The sequence below is a fragment of the Arvicola amphibius genome, chromosome X, assembly GCF_903992535.2.
Source record: "Arvicola amphibius chromosome X, mArvAmp1.2, whole genome shotgun sequence".
NCBI classification, from domain to species: domain Eukaryota; kingdom Metazoa; phylum Chordata; class Mammalia; order Rodentia; family Cricetidae; genus Arvicola; species Arvicola amphibius.
Genome location: NC_052065.1, coordinates 91,458,773 through 91,483,615, shown reverse-complemented (window position 1 = coordinate 91,483,615; position 24,843 = coordinate 91,458,773). Strand labels below are relative to the sequence as shown.

Below are 24,843 nucleotides of genomic sequence, written 5' to 3'. Positions count from 1 at the left end.
GGGTTTTGAAGTTTCAAAAGCCCATACCATTCCCAGTTAGCTCTTTCTGCCTTCTACTTGTGTCTCAAGATTTGAGCACTCAGTTACTGGGCCAGTGCCATGCCTACCTGTCTGTCGCCATGCTCCATGCCATGACGGTCATGGACTCTAACCCTCGGAAACTGTAAGTGACAAGTAAACGCATTGTTTTATAAGGTTTCTTGGTCATGCTATCTTCATGACAGCAATAGACCAGTAGCTAAGGCATGCTGACAAACCATCTTAGATGATCTAAGTCCTAGAAGGTGGAGAAGGGAAATATGAAGATCAAGAGTTCTATGGAGAAGTCATTTCAGAATCTCTGAACCTTATTTCACATGCTCCAACTCTTTCCTTGGCCCCCCAGGGCTGTTCTAGAAAGAAGTGGCACCTCAAAGAAGCGCTCACCTTGGCATCCATAATGCTGGTCTCCACTCGGGCCACGCCCTGGTTCTCCCGGAACAGCTGGATCTTGCTGATCTTGCTGAACTCGGACAGCACAGTGGTGAGGTTGGTCTTGAGGTCAATAACATGGCTGATGCCGTGACGGGGTCCCACCAGGAGAGTGGTGGCTGACTGCTTCTCATCCTAGTGCCCAAGGGTGCCAGGCAGACAACGTTCACAGACGGACGTGGAGAGAAGATCCAGGGAGAAGAGGCAGTGAGGAAGAGAAAATACGTATTATGGTGATTCTGCTGGGGTACGTGAGGAGTAGGGGAAGGGAGGAGAAATACCTGAGGCTCAGGGCCAGGGTTAAAAACACAGCCTTGAGAGGAAAACAGTCTGGAACCTCCCTGGTAAAGGATCCTAGATCCTCAGCCTAAATCACCCCTTAGCTACAGCAACAGTTAAGTGAGCAGCATCAGGGCTGGCTCTAACAAAATTATGAGGTAGGCGAAGTATGTTCTTTCTGGTGCTTTTGGAGAACCTTCCCTTATCAAGTACCAAGGTACTTTTCACAGTTGCTGAAAGCCATCCAAAACTCTTACCCAGTGCTTTTGCCTGGCTAGGCAGCATTATGTCTGGCTTTTACCCACCCTCCACCAACTTGCACTTCTCACCCAGTGCCAAAGCCATAGTGAAAAAATAACTTTGCCTAAGGCATTCATGGTTGTTTAGGTGCTTAATGAAGGGCTCCCTAGATTTACCCTTTAATAGGTACTCCAGCAGCCTTGACTCAAAGGAACCACCAATAGGCATTTGAGCAATGTCAGGCTGGTGGAAGAGAGATTTGAGGGTGTGTGTGGGTGGGTGGAGGGAGGGGCCAGGGGGCTTTCAGTGATCTACAAATCCCAGTGTATAAATGGCTGCTCTGAGGTCTGACAGGCTGGATTCCCTTAAATGGGGCGGACAAACTCCTTGAAGTCATCAAACCTGAGCCTTCCGCTGCCCCACTCCCTGCTATTAACATCACCCCGGGAACCGCTTATGTCTGCCTACAGGCACTTTGATAAGCAGATTTTCTCCAGTGTGCCATGCTAGCACGACAGCATGTTCCGCAGGGCATGACAAGCACCTGAAGCCAATCAGCAAGATGATTTGAATTTCCATCTACCAGAGGCAACTGGACTGGAGCAGTCTTAGGGACTGTGCCAGCTGAGCCTTGGCCCAGAGCATCACGGTGCAGTGCAGGTCCGGAGTAGGCAGGGGGCAGTATGGAGAATGGGAAACTGGGGCTAGGGCACTATGGGGAGGGGTGTTCATGTAGAGGCAAGCAAACAGGGTAGGGGCTGGCAAACTCCGGCCCACGGGCCAAATATGGCCATCACCTCTTTCAAACACCTCAATGGTGAAAAATAAAAACTTAGAACATTTTTAAAAGTTGGAAAGAAGTCAAAAGAGCCATATTTTTGACACATGGAAATTCTTTGAAATTCAAATTTCTGTGTCTCCAAATAGTTATTGGCAGGGTGTAACACCCATTTGTTAACACGCTGCGGTTGTTTTCATGCTAACACAGCAGTGCTGACTGGCTGCTACCGAGATCTGTTTGATCTACCAGCAAAAGGCAAGCATAGTTTCTATCTGGCCCTCTACAGACATGGGTTGTCAAACCCTGGAATATAGGGAGTGGGAAAAAAAAGGATTGATAAGGGGTATTGAAAGTAGATGGAGTTGGCCCCCATTATCTTCAGGGGACTGCTTTCAGGACTCTGTTGTAGATACCAAAAATCCATGGGTGCTTAGTTCCTACATAAAAGGACATAACATTTGTATATCATCTGCGTGGATATCCATGTGTACTTCTGAGAAAGGGTCTTATATATGCAGGGAGGGCCTCGATCTTGAACTTGTGATCCTTGTTCTTCAGCCTCTAGAGTGCTGGGATTACAAGCATGCACTGTCATATCTGACCCTAATGCATGCTTTAAATCATCTCAAAATTACTTAAAATACCTAACATAGTGCCAATACTGTGTAAATCATTGTTATACTATTATGTCTAGAGAATAATGACAATAAAAATGTTTATACATGCTCAGCACCAACACATTCTTTTTTTTTGCCTTAGACTATTTTTGATCTGCAGTTGATTGAACCCATGGATGTAGTGGATGCTTTGAATATGAAAGCTAACTGATTTTTGAATATGAAAGCTAACTGATTTTGTCCCTCCAATAAAGGGCTGGTTCCCCCCCCCCCCGCCCCACGCTCTGCCCCTCCCCCAATCCCTTAGCCCCACTGACCAGTCCTACAGTGTTGAATAAAACACCAGTGAAGGTCGGGAGTTCATTCAGAATTCGAAGGTACTGGAGCTTTGCTTGAACTGCAGAACCCTGTGGAAACAACCCACCTTGAAATAAGAATCCAGAGGAGCAGAGAGAAACAAGCCCACATTCTCCAAGTGGAGGCTCAAAGTCTTATGGCAGGTGCTAAGTCATCAGCCTACTCCATGGAAATGAGAAAGGCCTGGGTAAAGCTGGAAGGACGTTCCCGCTTGGATGGCTCTCACCTTCAGCGGTCCAGCTACCTCCCCGAGCACTCCTCGGACCTCTTGGTCCCAATACCTAAAGTAGCATTCGAATCTGTTGGTCTTGCAGTAATTCAAGCCCCTTTCGGCAAACTCTGACATCCACTTAATCTATGCACCTCTCCTAAGATCCTTCAGATTCTTAGAGTCTCACTGATACTGCCACATGCAATCATGGGCTACCACTTGGTGCTTTCATACTGAACACCCCCAAGTCTCAAGCTTGTTCCTCATCTGGGCTTCCAGGTCTCTGTCAGCATGTCTGGGGCAGCTGAGCTAGAAACCTGTGAAGGACACAGGACTCTCCCTTCATCCTCTCATCTGAGAGCCATCAGTCACCAAATCATATTTATTTTACCCCCTGACTTCCTCTTGAATGGATCTACCTATTTCTTTTGCCCTATACCATTTCTTTGACATTCCTTCCTATATCAGGGCTTTGGGGACTCAGCTTCGTCCCCTCAGTTATTTACACCTAGTGTTTGTTAGTGGTAGCATCCTGAAACACAGTAAATTTAATCACGCGGGTTTCCTGTTTCAACTCCTCCATGGCTCCCTGCTGTCTATAGGATTGTGTGCAACCCCTTCTTGTGGCACAGCAAGCCCTCACAGAAAGAACTGGCTCCTGCCACCCTCCTGTCTCTACCTCCACCAGCTTTGTGTCTCATATTCTGTAGCTTTGCATAGGCTGAACCGTTTATGTCCTTTCCCCTGCTATCATGACTCACCTGGCTGGCTTCTATAGAGAGAGAGAGAGAGATCTCCTGGTGGAGGGAAGTCTTCCTCTTAGGACTGCTTCTAGCAATTCATCTAGACAAGCTCCTATCTGTCTATCTTTCATGTCTCAGCTCTGGCACTAAATATACCAGTTCTCTCTCTCCTAGCCTGGGCTTGGCATCTGTCTCTCCTGAAGACTTGTCGAGGACCAGTGCCTGCTGCTTTGTGTTGGGAATTGTGGTTTTATTTCCCTACTTGACTGTGCCCGACTCAAGGGCTAAAGCCAGGCTTTCTTCAGCAGAGCACTGGGGTGCATAGAAAAAAAAAATCTTTGCTGTGGAGACGGTGGTGAGCACTGGTGCTCTCAGCCAAGAAAAAAAAAACCAATCTGATTAAGCATGCACAGTAAGGTGGGGATGGCTTAGCTCTCTGGGGAAATTTGCATCTTAAAAGGGAAGCTAGTTGGTAATTCAAGAAATCTGGAATGGGTGGCGTATATAGGGTGATTGTGTCTCCTGTCTACATCTGCATGCTGATTCTAGTATTTGTCACCGTCCTCTAGCCTCTTGGGCAGGAAGCACAAGCAGATGGCATCTTAGCAGCCTAAGAAGGCCCAGCAGGGCAAGGGGAGGTGGGGAAAGAAGCCTCTCCGAGGTAAAGACTGCTGCCTCCTAGTATTCAGAAGACAGCCCAGCTCTGTGTTGGACCATCATCTCCTAAGATTCTCTGTTTTAGGACTGACAGATTAGAAATCTCGTGAGGGACAGAGCAGTCACTCTCATAGAAAATCTGTGCCTCTCTTAGGAGCCAATGCCTTTCACAGGACAGGTGCTGCACCAGGACTGATTGGCGAAAGACCCCCATGAACGACTGTCTTTATAGCTCCTTTGTTTTGAGGACACAGTGGCATGCAGTGATGTGTCGCTAAGGCTATTTGGGCAATGTTTGAGTTTGGAGCAAACTCCTTTCCATAGCTGCCTCACTCCTGGTCAATCTAGATGTGTACCCAAGTCAGGAAGAATGATGGGGTGTGCACCCAAGAAGGAATGGCTCAGTGTGCACCCGAATCAGAAGAGTGGTTGAAACCCCCAGGGTACCACTCAGGGCCCCTCTGAGGCCTCTAGAGTTTAACGTGGTGCCTGATGGCCTCCGCTGGGTACCTTGGTGCCGCTAGAAGGATGCATTTGGTGGGCCTTCAGTTGTTGAGAGAGTGACTTCCGAAGGTTCTTCTCTTTGATGCCCTGCAGGAGGGAGGGGGGAAGAAAGGGTTCCAGGCCCCACTCCTTCCTAAAAACAGAAAAAGAGCAAGAGATTAGTGAGAGAGACAAAGTGGGAATGAGGGAGGGAGATGGTCGGAAAGAACCTGAGTAACTCCAAGACGCGGAGATGGAGAAACGGAGACTAGGAAAAAGAGAAAGAAGGGTAAGGACAGGCAAACTGTGGCCGTGAGTACCCGGTAGAAACCATAGCTCGAAAGCATGGGGGGGTTAGGCATCAGGAATTCAAGTTCTTACCCCCGTAGGATGGCTATGACCTTGAAAAGCAGAGCAGAGCTCAACAACTGCACCTTCTTATGGACAGCAATTTGTCCCCTCCAGGAGGGCCCTTTCACAACTCACTCCACGTTCTTGAGTGTGATCTTCTGATTAGGCCGAGTAGCTGAGACAGTGATATAGATGTGGAGGGCAGCAAGGTCCAAAAGCATCTCTGGCTTGGGGTCCATTCCAAAGCGTTCTCGGATAACATCATTACGACTCTGCAAGAGAGGGCAGACCAAATCCATCAGTTAAAGGAGACAATGGCTTCTTTCTTTCTCTACTCCCCCCGCTATGCCCTTGGATCCCAGAAAAAGAATCACGCCACCAGCAAGACATAATGGGTCAAGGGAAAGAGAGGGCTACTGCCCTTGGGGAAGAGACAACAGGGGAGCCTTGGGTCACAGAGACACTATGTGCTTGTTTCAGGGCTCTTCTCAGTGGCAGGTCACACAACAGAAAGACACCGTGGGCAGAAAACTCTGGGTTACTGTGCAAGTGAGACCTGGTTCATTCCCTTTCTTTCTTCTGTTATAAGAGAAATCCCACCCTTCAGGGGTGGGGGTTCTGTACTCAACTACTAGCCATACCAGACTCTTCTAAGAGTCCAGATGAGAACAAGGAAAGAAAGACAGTGGGAGGGGCTCTCTGTGGGGCTCTGTTCCAGAAGCCCAGGGTGAGAGATTGTTTGCAGGGATGGAACATACATTCTGTTCCTTGAGATCCAAAGGACAAAAACAGTTTGCTGCCTTAGAGGGAATACCTTGTAGGTGACAGTCAAGTGTATGATAACCTTCCAGACTCTAAGGCTGGCACCCCAGCTAGCAATGATTCTACTTTCATTTGAATAGTTGTCATTTGGTTGAGGTTGTACCACAATGGGCCTGGGGACTAGGGAGTCACAGTGGTATCACTCTAGCAAAGGAAAAGAGCAGGAAAAGGATCCTTCAGTCAAGAGTGGTAGCCTCACGACTGTAAATAAATCCACTCTGGAGGCTGAGGTCTGAGAATTGGAAGGCCAGCATGGGCTACACAGTGAGTTCTAGGCTGACCTCGTCTATAGATCAAGACTGTATCAAAAGTGGGGGGGAGTGAGAAGAAAATGAACACTTAATGTTTATCTATACAGAAAATCCAGTAGAATCTACAAAAACCCATTAAAACTATTCGTTGAGTACAGCAAAGTTGCAAGGCATAAAAATCACTGCAAAAATGTATTTCTATATGATACCAATGGACAATTAGAAATTGAATTACAAATCTAAATCATTGCTGGGTATGGTGGCTCATACCTATAATCCCAGTACTTTCGAGGCCAAGGTAGGAAGATGGCTTATTAGTTTAGTACTAGCCTGGGCTACACAGCTCCAGACCAGCCTGAGATATAGAATTATAACTCAAAACCAGCAGCAGCAGCAATAAAGATCAAAATCATTTATTATGACATAAAAATAAGAAATAATTAGGGATAAATGTGACAAAATATGTGAAAAAAATCATACATCAAAAACTTACAAAACACCGCTGAAGAAAATGAAAGACCTCGATCAATGTAAAAATACTTTGCACATGGGCTGGAAGACTCAGTATTGTTAACAAATCAATTCTCCCTTAATCAATCTATAGTTTCTGCACAATCTGAATCATGGTAGGGTTTTTAGTAGAAATTGACAGGCTGATTCTATAATTCCTATGAAAAATGCAGAGGACCTAGAATAAAAACAATTTTTCAAAGGAAGAACGAAGTTGGGGACAAACACTACTTGATTTTAAGACTTATTATAAAGCTCTAGTTATCAATAGTGTGTGGTTGGCATAGGGCTAGACTGGCAGATCAACAGAATGGAATAGAGGTTCAGAAATAGACTACAGATACACTGACGACGGCTTTCCCACTAGATCTAGATATTTTATTACTTACTCAGACTGCTCTGTAATAAAAGTATGAAGGCAATTCAGTGAGGAAAGGCTAGGCTTTTCAATGAGTGGAACCTCAACAAATGTGGGTCTATATCTATATGCCAACATGCACACACGCACACATGTGCACACACACATGCAGGAATACACACAGATACACTGGATAGACAGATATACCCTAGATATGATACCAGAAATGCTATCTGTAAAAGAAAAGATTAACAAACTGGACTTCATCAAAATTCAAACATCTGCTCTGTGAAAGGCACTGTTTAGCGACCAAAAAGGCCAGACACAGAATGGGAGGAAATAATTGCAAATAACATATCCAACAAATGACTTGTTTCCAGAATACATAAAGAACTCTCAAAACTTGATAATAAGAAAACAAATAACCCAATAAAAAGGCAGGCAGATGATTTGTACAGACATTTCATCACAGAAGACGCACAACAGTGAACACATGAAAAATTATCCAACACCACTAGTGACTAGGAAAATGGAAACGGAAGCCTTAAAGAGACAGTGCTATACAATATTAGAATGGCTAGGGTGAAAAAAAAAAAAAAGACTGACTACACCAAGAGCCGATAAGACTGGAGAAGCTCAAGCTGTAATACGCCATGGATAGGGATGGTAGATGGTACAACCACTTTGGAAAACAGCATTAGAATTTCTTTTAGAAAACAATCAAACCATCCTTTTATTAGTTATTTACTCAAGAGCAAAGAAAGCTCACATCTATGCAAAGACTTGGGCACGAATACCACAGAGGTTTCATTTGTAATTGCACAAATCTGGAAATATCCCAAATGTCCATCAACATGTGTAACCAATTCTGGTTCTGTGAATACTACTCAACAAGAAAAATGGCTGGGCGGTGGTGGCACACGCCTTTAATCCCAGCACTTGGGAGGCAGAGGCAGGCTGATCTCTGTGAGTTCAAGGCCAGCCTGGTCTACAGAATGAGTTCCAGGACAGGCTCCAAAGCTACACAGAGAAACCCTGTCTTGAAAAACCAAACCAAAACAACAACAACAAAACAAAACAAAAACAAAAACCCAAACAAACCCAAGGAAAACCAGCCAGTTCAAAATGTATTGTATGGTTTAATTTACATAAACTCTTGGAAAGGAAAACAAATCTATAGTGACAGAAAACCAGTCAGAGGTTGCCTGGGGGATGAATCACAAAGGAGCCTAAGGAAATGTCAGCGAATATTGAATATGTTCAATATTTTGATTGTGGTGGTGGCTGTAGGTGACAATTTATCGTAGTATTCACTTTGAACATGTTCAATTTGTTATGTGCCAATTAGACTTCAGTTTAAAAAAAACAAAAATCAAAAAACTGATTTTTTTTTTAAAAAAGGAATAATCCAGATGAAGTTCATATTATCACAGAGTGGAGAAAGATGCTGGACACGATCTTATCATCAAATTCCAAATATGAGAACCAAGGCAATCCCCAGAAGTTTGAGTGAAGAAATTCAGGACAAACAAAATGAGAACTAAAAACCACACAACCCATTGTCCCCCTAGAGGTTTGGCAGAGGAACACGAGGCTGGGAAATGTTCCTAGCATTTTAGGTTGTCAGAAAGGGCAGAAAGGACAACTGCAGTGTCTCTCATTGCAGTCCCAGGTGTCACCCTCGGAAACAGAGAAGTTTGTTTTTTTGTGTCTTTTTTCTTTTTCCTCAACAAGGGCTGCATATGTCCTGTGGGCACCTAAAAGCCAACATGGCCTAAAATAAACTTATCCTGTCTCCAAGCTCATGACACTTTATTCGCCAATGTGAGGACTGATAGCATCTCTACCAATACTCAGCCAATCCAAACCTTTATATCTCCCTGGAATCCCACTCCAAATACCTCATCATTCACAAGCCTGATTTTGGACATCACTTTTCCTTTGGCTAACGACCAGGTGACTCTCCTTTTGGCGTTCTTACCCACTCCTCAGCAGGACTTCTTTACCTTGAATGCACTTTAGAATAAGTTGAGATAATTAGGAAAACACAAACTCCCAGACTTGGGGTGAGGCAGAATAGATTTTTTTCCTAGATAATTGTTTTAAAAAAGCCTTCCAGATAGTTCATTTTTAAAAATTATTTTATGTGTGTGTGTTTGCCTACATAATTGTCTGTATACCATATACATGCCTACACCTTAGGTCCCCTGGAAGTCGTGTTACAGATGGTTATGAACCCATGTGGGTACTAGGAATTGAATCCAGCTTTCCTCAAAGAGCAGCCAAGGCTCTTAACCACCGAGCCATTTTGCCAGCCCCCTCCCAGATAGTTCCGATGTTCAGGTCGGGTTAAGGGACCACTGTTCTGAAGTGGTTCCACTGTCTCCAAAGCTTTGGCACGAGGTGGAGGGTATTAAACTCTCATGGAGACCTGGATGTGGTTGGTGATGCCTGTCTTTAAGTCCGGCACCTGGAAGGTGATGGCAGGAGAATCAGTGGCTCAGGTTATCCTTACGGTACATAGTTCATTTGGGGTCTGCCTGAGCTCCAGGAGACTCTTGTTTTGTTTTACTCTCATTGAGCTTATTAAAACAAATCATTGGTATAAGGCCCAAGAATTTGCATCTCTAACAAGTTTTCAGTTAATGATGCTGTTGGTTCAGGGTCCACATTCTGAGAAGCACTGCCCAGCTTCCAGAATCAAGTCTGCTCTCCATGGCCTACCAAGAATTTGCTCTCTGGTTCCCAGCTCTCCAATTTCATTTTCTATTGCTTCTTACACATTACATCCTGTACTGAAGTTGCAATAAATCACTTGCATTTTTTTTTCTCATCAGCATGCTGTTGAAAACGCAAGGGCTCTTGCTTGGGATATGATCCCTCTTTTCCATCTTACTATATAGCAAACATCCACTCACAGCTACACAGCTAAGAGTGTACATAGTTCTTCTCTTCTGTGAAGCCTTCACTGTCTTTCTCTCAGGCAGGGCTGGCAGACTGCTCCCTGGGTGTCATTATGGACACTGAAGCCTGTTGCGGTTCTATTTATGAATATATGAACTCTGGTGAGTGAGGTCTATCCTTTCTGGCCCTCTGATTGTCAGGACCCAGGGTATGGGCTCAATAAATATTTCTGGATGGAGTGAGATCAGAACCACCTCCTCACCGAACCTAGGTATTGGTGGCTGACAGTTCATGGAACCCAAAGGAGCTTGTACAACCTTGGGATTCTGTGGAAGCACCAGAGTTCCTTGGGTTGCTCGTTTCTGGAAACTGATGGGCTCTGGGTGGACAAGTAGTCAGTACTTTGACAGTCAAATTCAAATCAGCCAACTTAACACAATGAACTCCAACAGGAGCAAGAAAGGAACGGACCTTCAGAGCAAGCTGAAGGTTGAACTTACATAGCAACTCCATTGTGATGGCAGAACAGCCTGCCTGTTTGTTTCTCCACTGGTCTATCTTTGTGTCCCCAAGCCAGACTCTACCTGGATGTATAGGTACTCGAAAGCAGCAGGATCCCGATGCAGCAGCTCCACGGGGTCTTTGGGAAAGAAGCTTATTCGGAAGAGGCATTTCATTCCATGATAGTGTGTCCGCTGTACCACCTGAAACCCCAGGAGGAGAGGGTGGAGAAGAAACCATAGAATCAATGACTGTGACGGGACAGGCAGCTTGGTGGCTTCTTAACGTAGGCTTAGGGATAAGCTAGGCTGTTGTTTCCCACTCTTGCTTCCTGCCTGGCAAATTCATTTTGAGTATTCCTCTTTCATCCTGGGTTTTACTTTTCCTGGTTTTAGTTGTCTGTGGATGACCTCAGTCCAAAATAGAAAATTCAGGAAATAAACAATTCATAACTCTTACTATAATATAGTTTTATAACTACCCTGTTTTTATATTGTTAATTTATCAATGAAGGTTATTTTTTTTTTGAGACAGGGACTCACTTTATAGACCTGGTTGGTCAGGAATTTGCTATGTAGACAGGCAGGCTTTGAACTCATACAGATCTCCCTTCCTCTGTTTCCTGAGTGCTAAGATTAAAGGCATGTGCTACCATGCCTGGCTGTGACTAGAATATTTTAGTCACTTTTTAAGGACATAGTCTCTATTAAGAATGAGGTCTACGAAGTAGCTCATGCCTATAATCCTAGTACTTGGGAGGCTGAGGCAGGAAGATCATCACAAGTTTGAGGGCAGTGTGGGATACATAGCATGACCCTGTTGTTTCATTGCCCCTAAAACGAACTGAGTCTAAGTGCTAAGATGGGACTTAGGGAGAGCGGGCTGCTGAGAATGTATCAGACTCTTCTTGCAGATAGGCTTAGAATCTAACAGACTAATTGATGCCTAGAGAGTTCAAATCAAAGGCTGAAACCTCTTTTGGAGATACAGATGAAGCATGCTGGCAATATAATGGTAATTGTTGAAGATGGAGATGGATAATAGGGTTTATCATATGCTAGTCCATATATATTGTGTATGCCTGGAAATTTTTCATAATAAAGAAGTTTGAAATTCCATTTGGCACAAGCAGCCCATTTGACTCAGAGGATTGTTTCTTGGCTAGGATAGGAGGTATTTCAACTTTCTAGGCAGATACCACCTTTCCTTTCCTACCCAGATTGAATTTGAGCTGAAACGTAAATGTTTCCTTTGAAAAATGCTTTCTTTTCTGTGTGCATCTGATTTGTTTGTTTTGAGACGGTGCCTCCTGTATCTAAGGCTGGCCTTGCACTCAAACTTGGTGTTTAATCAAGGATGACTTTGAATTTCTGATCCTCTTGCCTCTACCTCCAAGGGTTGGGATTACGGGTGCACATCATTGTACCCAGCTTATACAGCAATAGGGATCAAAAGGGTCTGAAATATGCTGGCTAAATATTGTACCAAAAAGCTTCATCGCCAGCCTTGTTTCTTTGCTTTGTGGCCCAAGTTACTACAGTACTCTTTATGTAGTCCAGGCTGACCTTCCAGATCCTCCTGCCTCAACTTCTTATGTACTAGATTCCAGAAGTATGCTATCTTGCTGGTCTGGGTTTTATGAGTCTTGTTTGGCTTCTATACACTTTCTAAAAGCTATTTTTTTTCCTAACTGTCCCCCTTCTGTTCTTTTCTACCCTACCAGGGAATGCTGGTTGGCCCTGCTCACCTCTCTGATGCTTCCTGGTCGATATGGGTGGCATCCCATATAAAAATCCTATTTTAAATAGTCTTTCCCCATACAGTGTGGCTAGAAGGATGAGCTGGTTTGTCCTCCTCTACTTTGGAAGATGATGGAGATGATATGCTACCTATTCTTGACACCACACAGTTCATTCCCAACTACCACTGAGTCTAGTTCTGACCTTTTTGTATCCTGGCCCTCATCTAAGAGGTCAATTTTCTTCTTAGAAAGCAGAAGTGTCTAGCAGGCAGTGTTTCCAGGAAACAGGAGAGTTGCCAATAGAGACCAAGACAAATGCCTTTGTTAGGTCACAAAAGACATTGTCAAAGGTTCTCTGGAGATGAACAATAAGCCCCCCAGGTAAGGCTGGACTGTCACTCAGAGGAACAGTGATGTTCAAGTCTTTTGGTTCTCCTCACATCAGTACACACACACACACACACACACACACACACACAAACACATATACATATACGCACATACATACAATACACACATACGCATATATGTGCATACATACACATATACTTGCATACACACATATACACATATGCACACATAATACATATACAGACATATATACCTACATACAGATATATACATACACACACTCCACCTGAGGTTGGAACTGTGACTTCTGAGAGCTGACAGACTACATCATGATAAATTTTCTAGTTAAGCAGCATCATGGGTGCTCTTATCTAGCACTGGTTACATGCAGCAACACAGCCAGGATAAAGGGGTGACTTACATAAGCCAGGGGCTGCTTGTCCTGAAGAATCAGGAACTTGTGATTCTGTTCCGGCCCAGTATACTCAAGGACAAGAGCAAAATGCTCAATGTATCTCAGGGAGAGACGGTCCTGTAAGGTCACCATCACATCCTGTAGAAGAAAAAGAGCCTTGAGAGGGGGTGTCTTTTCTGACTCTAAGTTACTCAAAGTAATGAATACATGAGGAAATACTGGGAATTAAAAAAATACATGAGAAAATATTGGAAATCAAGCATAATAGTCCTGTGGAAAAGGCTTCGGGGTGACCCAGATACTGAGTTCTGGGACCAGTGAAGGGCCTTATGCGTGTTGTCCAGTGGCTTGGGCCCCGGGGAACACCAAAGGTTCAGGAGGTGAATGTATGTGTCCCCGCATTTCATCTGGTCAGACACTTGGTAAGTGATGTTTCCCTCCTCCTACTGTCCCACCACCTCATCCCCCCCACCCATTCTGTCTTTCCCTCTATTCGAGAACGTATGTCCTGAGTGCTTGTGGCGCTCAAGCACTTTGTTGGTTTTTCTCTCCCCTCTCTGAAGTCAGAATTTTCATTTGGGTTTGTCTGTCAACTCTTAGGAATGAGCAAAAGCCAAAGCCACATTTCTGTGATTAAAAAGTATACTATTTCCGGATTCACAATCTAAATCAAATGGCTTGAGCTACTGGCAAAATGTTCATTTTTGGCCATAGCTAGCTTTTATAGACGATCAATTTAGCAACTTGAAAAATGTGTCCACAAAGAGGAACAATGCCACGTGTCTGGAGTACAGTCATAGATCTGACTACTTTTGAGTTCCGTCTGCTCTGCTGCCCTACTTTTAATACTAGGGCATCTGAGAGCATGTTGGTGGGGGCTGCCCAAATGTCAGCTTTGAGGCATCTGCCATCTATTTGCTGTGGCTTCAGCATACACACTGCAGTGTGTACGTTTACAAAGTCAGCATGCCTCAACCCTCAAAACCTGGAGAGAAGCAGGCTTGGGAGTTCAGAATTCCCCGATGGACAGGGCTGCTAAACTATCCTTTCTATGTGAGATGCTCAGTCACTTGAGCAAAGGACCGCCAAGTGCTGGGCATTTGAAAGGATTTCTTTGTGCTATTCACGCAGTCACAGAGGCTTGAGCATCACTAGAACCCTGGTACAGATAGACGCGGGTTTCTTTGCGGTTAAGTTACATTGAGATTGTGGACAGCCAAGCCACTTGTTGTCAACTGGTGTTAAAGGTGTAACTGCCACTATGCCAGACTGTTACTTCATCCAGGTACCTCTTTGCCACAGGTGACTTGGAAGGTTGTCAGTGTTCTAATGACTAGCCATGCACCTTTCCTGAGGTGCAGAGTGAGCCTGAGTATCAAAGGTTGGCCCTGCCTGGATGCCACACCGGTAGTGGCAGTGAGAGGTAGAGAGTGCTCGAAACTGCTAAGAGGAAGAGAGGTTGGCCAGTGCTCTGGGCTATTGACAAATCTACAATGAGTATATTAACACCTGAAGAAATGACAAGGAAGATTCTGGCATCTAGGTGGTCTAGTTCTGTCTCAGCATCTCCAAGACACTCCATAGCCCAGACGGTGCCATAGCTTCTTAAGACACTTGGGTCTTAGGCTCCTTAAGAGATACCTACCTAGGCCAAAGAAACTTTGGGTAGGACAATGATTTCAGGGACTGTTCTGTCTCCTGGAGGACACTTAACATCTCTGACCTTGAGACAATAAATGCCAGTAGCGTGACATACCATGGGATGATCCCAAAATACTTTTAGACATTCCTCAAACCAATACATGAACGATCTGTAAACTCTAGCAGAAAAACCCTGGGAAGGCCATTCTGAACACCTTGTTCCTCCGAACAAGAGTTTTCTGACTGAGGGTAGCCCTTCCTCTCTCCTCTATTTCCTTCCCAGAAGGTTTCTCCTTGTAGCACAGACTGGCCTTGAACCTGTATTTTCTGTATTTAGTCTCCAGAGCAATAGGTTTACTGGCTTGTGTCACCATGCCTGATGGATTCTTTATTTGTAAAGTTATCTTGGCTCTTGCATGGGAGCCACAGGACAGCTGTGGGTAAGGTAATTTTCCTGGGCAGGTGTCATGACTGCCCAACAATCTGGGAAGCATTGGTTGTATAAGAACATTCATCCCTGGGATGGCATTCTCCCAACGAGAGTCCAGAAAAATCAGGGATAGATATTTCTATCCCAGTGCAGAATGAACCTCGGGGTAAAATTACATCACCACCTCTACTCTTCAGGACTAAGAGAATCACTAGGACTTCTTGACGCCTGGCTGAACTGTTAAGAATCACAGTTCAGTAATTGCTCTTCCTGTGAAAAGAATAGCCAAAGGGCTATGGTTGGACTTCTCAAATCTTGCTTCAGTGCCTAAGATTTTGGTTGTTGTTTAAAAAGCAAGACAGGGCTAAGCTCATCTCCCAAGAGATCACATTTGTTTATTTCTATGTGTAAACTTGCATAGGTGTTATTGTAGCAATATAAATCATGTTGGCTTTATAAATGATTTAATGATCTTCACATTGCTTAGCTCCTAAGAGTCCTGAAGGACCCAGTGTAGCATGAACACAAAGTAGTTGACAAGCAGATGTGCATTCATGTGCGCGTGTGTGCATGCACAAACACACATTTTTTTTTTACAATATTTAGCACACAGCTGGGCATGCAATTTTCTACTGCCGGCCTCAGCTGAGGGTTACATTTTTGTAGCATCACACTTCAGAGCACAGATCAAAGGTAATCTTGTCCCAGCCGTCAGTGAAGCCACTGTGTGCAATCTCAAAGGGACACAAACAGCTACTGTAGGTGAGGGGACTCCCTATGTACCTTAACAGTGGTCCGGCCATCAAATGTGAATGACTTGATCTGCCCATTTTCTAGAAAAACCTTCAGGACATTGGGGATGAGGAGGAGAGATTCCTTCTTCATCATTTTCTGTGGACACACAGGAAGGGGAGGAAGGTGGGAGTTTGTAGAAAGGAAGGGAAAGAAGGTGAGGGAGGTAGGGAGCCAAAGGGGCGTGAGAACAAAGAGACAGAGGAAAGACAAGATCAATAATAATGCTACATGCAGATCAGAACAAAACCCCCAAGAAGACGTTGAGTCATATCCAAAGTCCGCTTCTCCTTTTCTATCATAGTGTATTTGCATTCTGCCGCAGTTTGAAGCTCAGTAGCATTGCATAGCACTGGATCAGTAGAGACCGTTACACACAGCATGAATGGCTCATGAAGAGTCTTCTCTGGGACTACTTCACGTAGCCCAGTTTATCTCCAGATGCTTCTTTTCCCACCAAGCTCTTCACAAGCCCATCTTTGCCTTTAGTCTGCTGTTCTCTGGTGCTTGGGTTGGTGCACAAAGCCTTGCTCATGCTCGGCGAGTACTCTGAGCCACTTCGCTATCTCCTTAGGCTACCCCCTTTCTTTTTCTTTGACTTTTAGAGACATGTTCTTGCCATGTAGCACCAGTTAGTCTGTAACTCATCAAGTAAACCAAACTGGCCAGAAATCGCAGAGATCCACCTGCCTCTGCTCCCCAAGTGCTGGGATTAAAGGTGGGTGCCTTCTTGACCTGGATCTTGTCTACCCCTCTGGATTAACATTTTATCATTGCTAGAAGCCTTACATCTCTCATACCTCCATGTCTCTAACAATTTCCTGCCTTCTTCCCTTCAGGGCTCTCAGTGTCTCTCTCCCTGTAACACTAAGTGCCCATAGCACACATACAAAAATCATTCAGAAAACCAAAACCACGCCCAAATATTCCCCCAAACACTTCGAAAGTGGGTTTCATTGATCCTGATTTAGAACTACTGGCAGAGCCCATTTCAGAACACCTGATAATTGCTTAGTAGAAGTTTGCTGGGCACAGGGCTTCCTTTATAAATGGTGAGTGTAAATTTCTCAATGAACAGAAATTCAATTCAATAATAGTTATTCTCCCTAGCTTCCTCTTTCTCTCCCTGGCAAACTTTTGTTCAACCTTCAAATTCAAGCTCAAATAAGTATTTTGTAAAGCCTTGGTCCAATATCATGGGATCTAATCTTCCCATGTTTTCCTATAGCAACTTACTTCTTTCTCAGTGATACACACACCTATATGCACACACACACACACACACACACACACACACACACACTCACACACAGCCCTTTTGTGACAAGGTCTTCCTATGTTGTGCAGACTGGTCTCAAACTCACAGCTCTCCTTTTTCTAACTTCAAAGTGCTAAGATACCATATACGATAATGTATATGGTATAGTGTGAGATACCATACATGATAATCATTCATTTATTTATTTTGGAGACAGGGTCTTGTTATACAGCCCAGAATAACTGGCTATGTGGTCAAGGCTAGTTCCTTTTTTTTTAAACCTCTGAGTACTAAGACTAAAGACACACATCACCATTTAAAGAACACTTGTCATTTACAATCAAACAATAAACTCAGAGCACAGAGACCACATCTAGTCATCTTTGTGGTGCCAACAATGAATAGCATGCCTGGCACATAGTTGGTGTTGGAGAAGTGACTGCTAAATGAATAAACAATAGGTTCTTGCTATGTGCTTACTTGAATGATTAGATTCACCAGGAGGATGCACACAGCATGGACCAGCAGCATCCATTCTATGTGCTTACTTGAATGATTAGACTCACCAGGAGGATGCACACAGCATGGACCAGCAGCATCCATTCTATGGGTACTTGTAGTATATAGATGGCCAGATTCTTTAACTAAATGGTAGCCACAGAGCCTCCATTGCACACTCAGCTGCTGCTGAGCACCCAGGGAGCTATAACAAAAGTAGAGGTCCCGAGATGGTAAAGCGATTGAGAGGTACAGGCTGGTAGATCTCTATGAGTTGGAGATCAGCCTGGTCTACATATGGAGTTCCAAGACAATCCAGGCTATACAGTGAGACCCTGTTTCAAAGAGAACAAGGAGAGAGAGAGAGAGAGAGAGAGAGAGAGAGAGAGAGAGAGAGAGAGGAGAGAGAGAGAGAGAGAGAGAGCGCGCACAGGTCTAACTTGTATTCTTCCTGTCATCCCCTGACATGTCCGGATGTTATGAACCTCAAACAAACTAGCTAGTATAAGGCAGGTGAAGCTTCTATGTAAGGCTAATTGGATTCTGCGTTTTGAATGAGATAGTTGGTATGGATTATCAGAGAAGCCTGGGTACAACAGTTCAGATCCAGCCGCTGTTGTGGACAAAGTATCAAATAAAAAGGCCTCCTGAGCTTGGGTGTAGCTGACAGTGACGAGGAGCCAGGAGGCATGTTTGGATGGGGCCAAACCAAGGAAGAAAGCCATGGATATCAATTTGGAAAAGTGTGATGATGATGTCCAGGCCTCTCTGATTCCAAAATGCCCCATTCCTGCCAGGCCCAGAGGCCCGGCTCCCCAAGCTGATGACGCTCAGCGGTGGCAAGTTTTATTTAGCACACTGGGTTGGACTTAGATAATTACTTAATTGATTTTACTTAAAAATAGAGTTGGCAAGGAACGCCCACAGGATTTATTTTTGTTCTGGCTGCTTAATAAAGCCTTGGAACACAAGGGGAAGGGGATGATGGGGCAGCCTGGAGTCACCTGGGCTTGGACTCCCCAGGTCTCAACAGATAGCTATGGTGCGCCCAGGCAGCAACCATGAGGGTTGGAAGACATATGTGTTTTCTCTCCTAGACAGAGTCTCAAGCCAAGCTTGGCGCCTATCTGAGAGGGAAGGAAACTCTGGATAGGTTCTAGCTGCCCTGGGAGGGGGTTGCTATGATGGTTGAACTGGAGGTGGCTCTTCATTCTGCCTGTGGCCTAGCTGCGAGGCCTGGAACTTGGAGAATGGAAGGAAGAAAAGGAGAGAAGAGGCAGAGGAGAGCAGGAGTTCTTCACTGACTGTCCCGGCCCTCACTGGAGTTTTGAGGTGGGATGGGCTGCCCCCGTCCATATTTTGCAAACTCAGTGCTTATGCCCTCAGAATTGTCAATAGTTCAGGACACCAGTGTCTCATCTGTTTCACTCTGACCTACGGGGCTCCATCCTGTTCCCTCTCCATGCCAATCCTCAATCCTCACATTCTCTTTAGCCATTTCTCTTGGGATTAACATGGATCCTGAGTGTTAACCAGACCGTCTTCAGGAATACAGGACGGTGTGGGCTGGGTTTGCAGAAGAGAGGCACGGGGGAAGAGAAGATGGATGATACTCATGTCCCCGCATCTTTCTTCCCGGTGGGGCTACCTCCGAGAACTACACAAACCTCCGGCATCCTGCTCATTTCTCTGCTCATTCGGGGACTGCTGTTATGTCTCTCAACAATTGCAGCTGTGTCTTAGTGCATACATGATCAGGCTTCCAGACAGCCAACAAAAGCACACCAGTGCTTGCTAGCTGCAACTGTCTCTCCTCCCTCTGGGACATCACCAACTTCTGCAGATTTCTGGGGGATTCTGGGACAGAATCCCCACCTGCTGTACACACTGCATTTTGCTCTCTGCCTACCTTTTATTTTCATATGCACATCTGGGGTGAATGGCTCACTGCATGCACACCCCACAAAACAACAAGAAACCCATGGGCTGGCCATGAATCCCTAGATTGGCAGCTGCGTGCCATGGACTGGCCCACCTTAGCTGCTATTTGAGAGGATAGCACATAGCATGAGATTTGCTATAGTCTCAGTCTGTACCTCTTGTCCCCACCCCAGCAGGGAGCAGGTATTCCTTTTGGATCCCCTCTGGTGCCTAGGAAAACTTTAGTGACTTAAGGAGAGTCTGTCATTTCTGGTAGGTGGCTACCCATCAGCACAGTCTTTTCCAGTCAAGATGTGGAATTGCAGGGCCACTTAAATGTGAAGAGAGTTCAATTTCACAGCCACTTGTTCTCTGGGTCTTCACAAAACCATCACTTCCTCCCTGCTTCTATCAAGCAGCCAAAAGATGTTTATGGAACACTTGCCCTGAGTGTACCCTCTTGTGCTCTGGACGGAAATTTCTCTAAGCACCATGAAGATCCAGAGTGAATCAATATGTTGTTTTCCCTCCCTCCCTATCCTCTCTGGATGCTACACACTCCTCTCTCCTCAGTACCCGCTTGCGCAGAGCACCTCGATCCTTCTGCTCCAACCCCTTCATAAAGGCGCCCACTGCCAGAAGGCCTGATTGAGACCTCAATAGCCAGGTTGATTCTGGCCAAGGAGAGAGGAGGGAAGCCAAAGCTGTACTTACTGCATCTGTTTCTCCAACTGCCACCTGCTCAGAAAATCGGACCTTTGCAGGATTGGACCTCAGCTTGGCCTTCTTTGCAGCACTGATGAAGGCAGATTTGGGAGACTGGAAAAAGAACAAAGGACCAGTGAGGTCTTCATTCCTTTGTAATGTTAGAGTTAAGATGTCTCAGTACAACCAAGTGTGCTCGTACATACCCGCTAGCCCAAGAACTCAGGAAGCTGAGCGTGTGGACCATGAGCTTGAGACCAGGCTGGACTACCACTGTGACACACGGTCTCAAAAATAAGCTGTCCAAGTACAGAGATATTTTGCCTTACTGATCCACGAGTCAATAGCTAAGTATTGATTACCTTTTAAGTGGAAGGTAATGTGCTATGAGGCAATGTGCTAATTGTCTCCCTGAATGATTGGTGCGTTGGATAAAAAGTGGGCATGAATTGAATTTGGATAAACTGAATCCCATCATGAATTCTCTAAGCCTAAGGAGGTTTGCAAAAAAGAAAGAAAGAAAGAAAGAAAGAAAGAAAGAAAGAAAGAAAGAAAGAAAGAAAGAAAAAGAAAAAACCTCCAGTAATTATATACATTGAATTTTTACATACTTGGTTTTCTTAATATGAGATTGACTTAAATGGTAGACCTTATTGTGTGTGAATACACACTTCCCAGAGGACTTACAGAAATAATCTTATTCATTTCACAGATACGCTCCTAGAAAGGAGACTTATCACAAATATTTTTGAGATCTACGAGAGAAAAAACCCAGCCCCCTCCAAAATGACTCATCCACACTTTCTGAACTATTCGGGAAGAGAGATAGGAGCGCTTTAGCTCAGTGCCCCTGGCTTTCTGCTGCTGAATGCTGTATCACTTTGTTTACACAGTTCTACAGAAATGCCCAAAGAACCAGCCAGGCTCTCTTATTCTTGAAAACTTTCCCAAAATTCAGCAGGAAGCATGATTAACACACACTGTAAACCACAGTCAGCCCTTGTTACCCACAGCTTTGCATCTTTGCATCTCAACCAGGCACATATTAAAAATACATGAAACAACAATACCAAACCCTCTGTACTGAGCACGTACAGACATTTTTTTCTTGCCTTCATTTCCCAAACAACCCAGTGTAACAACTATTTACATAGCATTTACTGTGTATTCAGAACCTTAAGTCATCTAGAGATGATTTGAAGTATATTTGATGGTATGGGTAGGTTCCAAAAGGACTTGCACATCCATGGATTTAGGTATCTATGGGGATGTCCTGAACCCAATCCCCTGCAAAGACTGAAGAAAGTGTTCTTCAGATTCTAGTTTTCGGCGGAGCTTCAGGCAGCCTAGCAACCAGGAAATGCAAGAATCACACTGAAAGGCATTCTTTAGGGGTATTTACTTATTTATTTATTTATTTGATTAATTTAGGGGCAGTTATCATTTGCCTGGCAATGTTCTAGGTGATGGGGGATACAGGAGTAAGCATGTCTGACCAAATTCCATGGCCTGATTGTCTTATGGTGTGCCTATTCTATCAGGAACAGAGGCAATTACATGTTTTTTTAAAGATAGGCTATCACTATATATATATATATATATTCACTATATATATATATATTCACTATATATATATATATTCACTATATATATATATATATATATATATATATATATATATATATTATATTCCAGGCTGGCTTTGAACTTGTGGTACTCTTGTCTTCACCTCCTAAGTGTTAGGATTGCAAATGCATAGCGCTGTCTAGCTAATAAATATCTTTTATGTAGCACATAACTACTGTAGTTCTCCTTTCTGAAATTTTATGTTTTTTTTTCTTTTGATATGGGGTATCATGTAACCCAGACAGGCCTTGAACTCACTATGTAGCCAAGGGTGACCTTGAACTTCTGGTCCTCCTAACCCCACTATCCGAGTTCTGGGATTGTAGGCATGTGCCACATGCCCAGCTTTGAGTTTCACCTGTACTTTCAGTGACTGATTATTAACTTCAGTTCAAAAGTATAACATGGAAAATTCCAGAAGCAAACAATTAACACATTTTAAATAAAATTTATTACAGTACATTGTTATAATTGTTCTCTCTCTTTCTCCCCTCACCATTTTTTGAGACAGTTTTTCTGGTTGCCCTGGCTGTCCTGGAACTCACTCTGTAGACCAGGCTGGCCTTGAACTCACAGAGATCCCCCTGCCTCTGCCTCCCGAGTGCTAGGATTAAAGGTATATACCACACTTGTCTCTTAATTGTTTTATTTCATAAAGTTATCGTTGTTGATCTTTTACTATGCCTAATTTATAAACCAAACCTTATTCTCTCTATATATGGAAAGTATACATGGTTCTGTACCATGCATGTTACAGGCACACACTTGGGGCCTAGAAATATCCTTGCAGATAAGGAGGTACTGCTGTAAGAAAAAAATAAAGCAGGTACAGTGGGATTGTTATTTTAGCAGTTTTGAGACCTGAAATTGCATTATTATTAACTTTGCACTAGATCTAAAATAATGAATGTTCCCTACATTGTACTCTGAACAGCATCTCCCTATACTCTCTCCCTCCTCTTGCTCCCAGCTCTTAGGAACCACTGTTCTACTCTGCTTCTGTAGTTCTCCTATTTTTGGATTTCATATATCAATGAGATCACGAGGTCTTTGTCTTTCTGTGCCTGGCTTATTTCATGGAACACAATGTCCTCCATGTTCATCCATGTAAGAAATGACAGAATTCGCTTTTGATTCTCTTTGCAATGCTGAAAGACTGAACCCAGGGCCTTTAGACAGTTTCCTTTCTTTAAATCAGAATAATATTCTGTCATATAGATGTACCACAATTTCTTTGCCTATTCTGTCTGCAGACACTTAGATTGATCCCATGTTTTGAAGATTGTGAACAGTTCTATAGGGAACATGGGTGTGAGTATCTCCTCAAGACATTGCTTTCTATTCCTTTGGGGACACATGTATTGGATACAAACACACATGTACACATACACAAACACATTCAAGGGGAGGGGAAGCATTTTACATATTCTGGTTAGGGAAGACATTATCTGGGAAGGTGACATGTATCAGAGACCTAAGGGAAACAAGGCAGAGATTGCAATGAGGCTATTCGGAGAGAGAGGCTTCTGAACAAAAGCAATGGTAAGGGCCCGAGGCAGGCATAGGTTTGAGGTGGATAAGAATACAGTGCTGGAATGGGGACCAGAGGGGGTGTTCCCCGAAGAGGCAGCTGAAAGCTGAGTCAAGCGGGGCCTTGTAAGTCATGGTGGGGACTCTGGATTCCATTCCACCGGTGAGTTTGAAGAAGATGGGGTGTGATGTATGTGTATGCCTCTGGCTGCTGTGAGGAAAATGGAGTGTAGCAGGCTAATGGGAAGACCAGTTAGGTGTGGTTAAATGCAGTTATTTGTGATTGCAGCGAGAGACTGAAAATGTAATGCTGGCATGGGCTAGGATGATGGGCATGAAATGATCAAAGTGGGTACGTATTGGACGCATTTTGAAGACTGAACCAAGATTATACATTGATGGGTTAGATATGGGGAGCAAGAAAGAGAAGTCCACAGGAAGAGCAGGGTTGTCATTTACTGAGATGAGGATTGAGGGCTATGTCAGGTTTGGGAGCACTTTAAATGACCTCTCCCATGGGCCTTGCCATAAAGCTTGTTGAGTCCTTCAATCAGGAATTCCTTTGTATTAAACCCCAAAGGTCCATGCCGGCTGCACATTAAGGCAGTACATTAAGCTATTATATACCATTTACGCTGTGGCTAGGATTCTCTTACTGGACCAGCCGCAGGAGGGCTGGGCCCTAAGAAAAAAGACACATCAAAAACAAATTGTCCTCATCATGCCAGCTTTGGGCCTAGCTATGTTCGATGGGGTCAGCAATCACATCTCCCACAGAGCACAGATCATAAAAATTCACTTCTTCTACCAAGTCCAGCAGGAAATCCAGCACTGGGGCTTGGTTCTGGCCAAATGGAAGAAATGCTCAGAGGAGATTTTAAAAGCCTCCAAGGTCCAGGCCCCCACCCCAGGCCCTGTGTCAGGGCCAGAGTATCAATATCAGTCAGTGTGTGTATGTGCGTGCACCAGGTTCAGAACATCAGTGTGTGTGTGTGTGTGTGTGTGTGTGTGTGTGTGTGTGTGTGCGTGCATGCGTGTGTGTGAGACATCAGTGTGTATGTGCCAGGTCCAGACAATCAGTGTGTGTGTGTGTGTGTGTGTGTGTGTGTGTGTGTGTGTGTGTGCATGTGTGTGCATGCGTGCGTTGTGTTTGAGACAGGGTCTCATGTCCAATATTTTTTTTAAAAGCTTCTGATGATTCCAAACTGCAGCCAAGGAATCTCAGACTTCTCATCCTGAGGCACAGGGATGAGGGGCAATTTGGTGGCAGCAGAAAATATAAAATTGAGACTGGAGATGGATGCTGAAAGTGATTACAGTAGTGATTGTTCATGAGATCAATGCCTTTGTATGTTGCACATCTGGATGCTCAAATCCTCTGTGTGTGTGTGTGTGTGTGT

General features: G+C 44.3%; 1 protein-coding gene across 1 annotated transcript in view; it reads right to left on the bottom strand.

Annotated features, from left to right (window-relative positions):
• Positions 1 to 24,843, bottom strand: part of Frmpd3 (FERM and PDZ domain containing 3) — a 71,613-nt gene that overhangs the window by 30,164 nt on the left and 16,606 nt on the right. Inside the window, exons 4-11 of the mRNA XM_038317450.1 lie at positions 20,297 to 20,401; positions 15,898 to 16,005; positions 13,050 to 13,181; positions 10,620 to 10,739; positions 5,326 to 5,462; positions 4,867 to 4,993; positions 2,706 to 2,795; positions 427 to 606 (exon numbers count right to left, since the gene is read on the bottom strand). Of these exons, the coding sequence (XP_038173378.1) occupies positions 427 to 606; positions 2,706 to 2,795; positions 4,867 to 4,993; positions 5,326 to 5,462; positions 10,620 to 10,739; positions 13,050 to 13,181; positions 15,898 to 16,005; positions 20,297 to 20,401 (999 nt within the window). The remainder of the gene's footprint in view (positions 1 to 426; positions 607 to 2,705; positions 2,796 to 4,866; positions 4,994 to 5,325; positions 5,463 to 10,619; positions 10,740 to 13,049; positions 13,182 to 15,897; positions 16,006 to 20,296; positions 20,402 to 24,843) is intronic.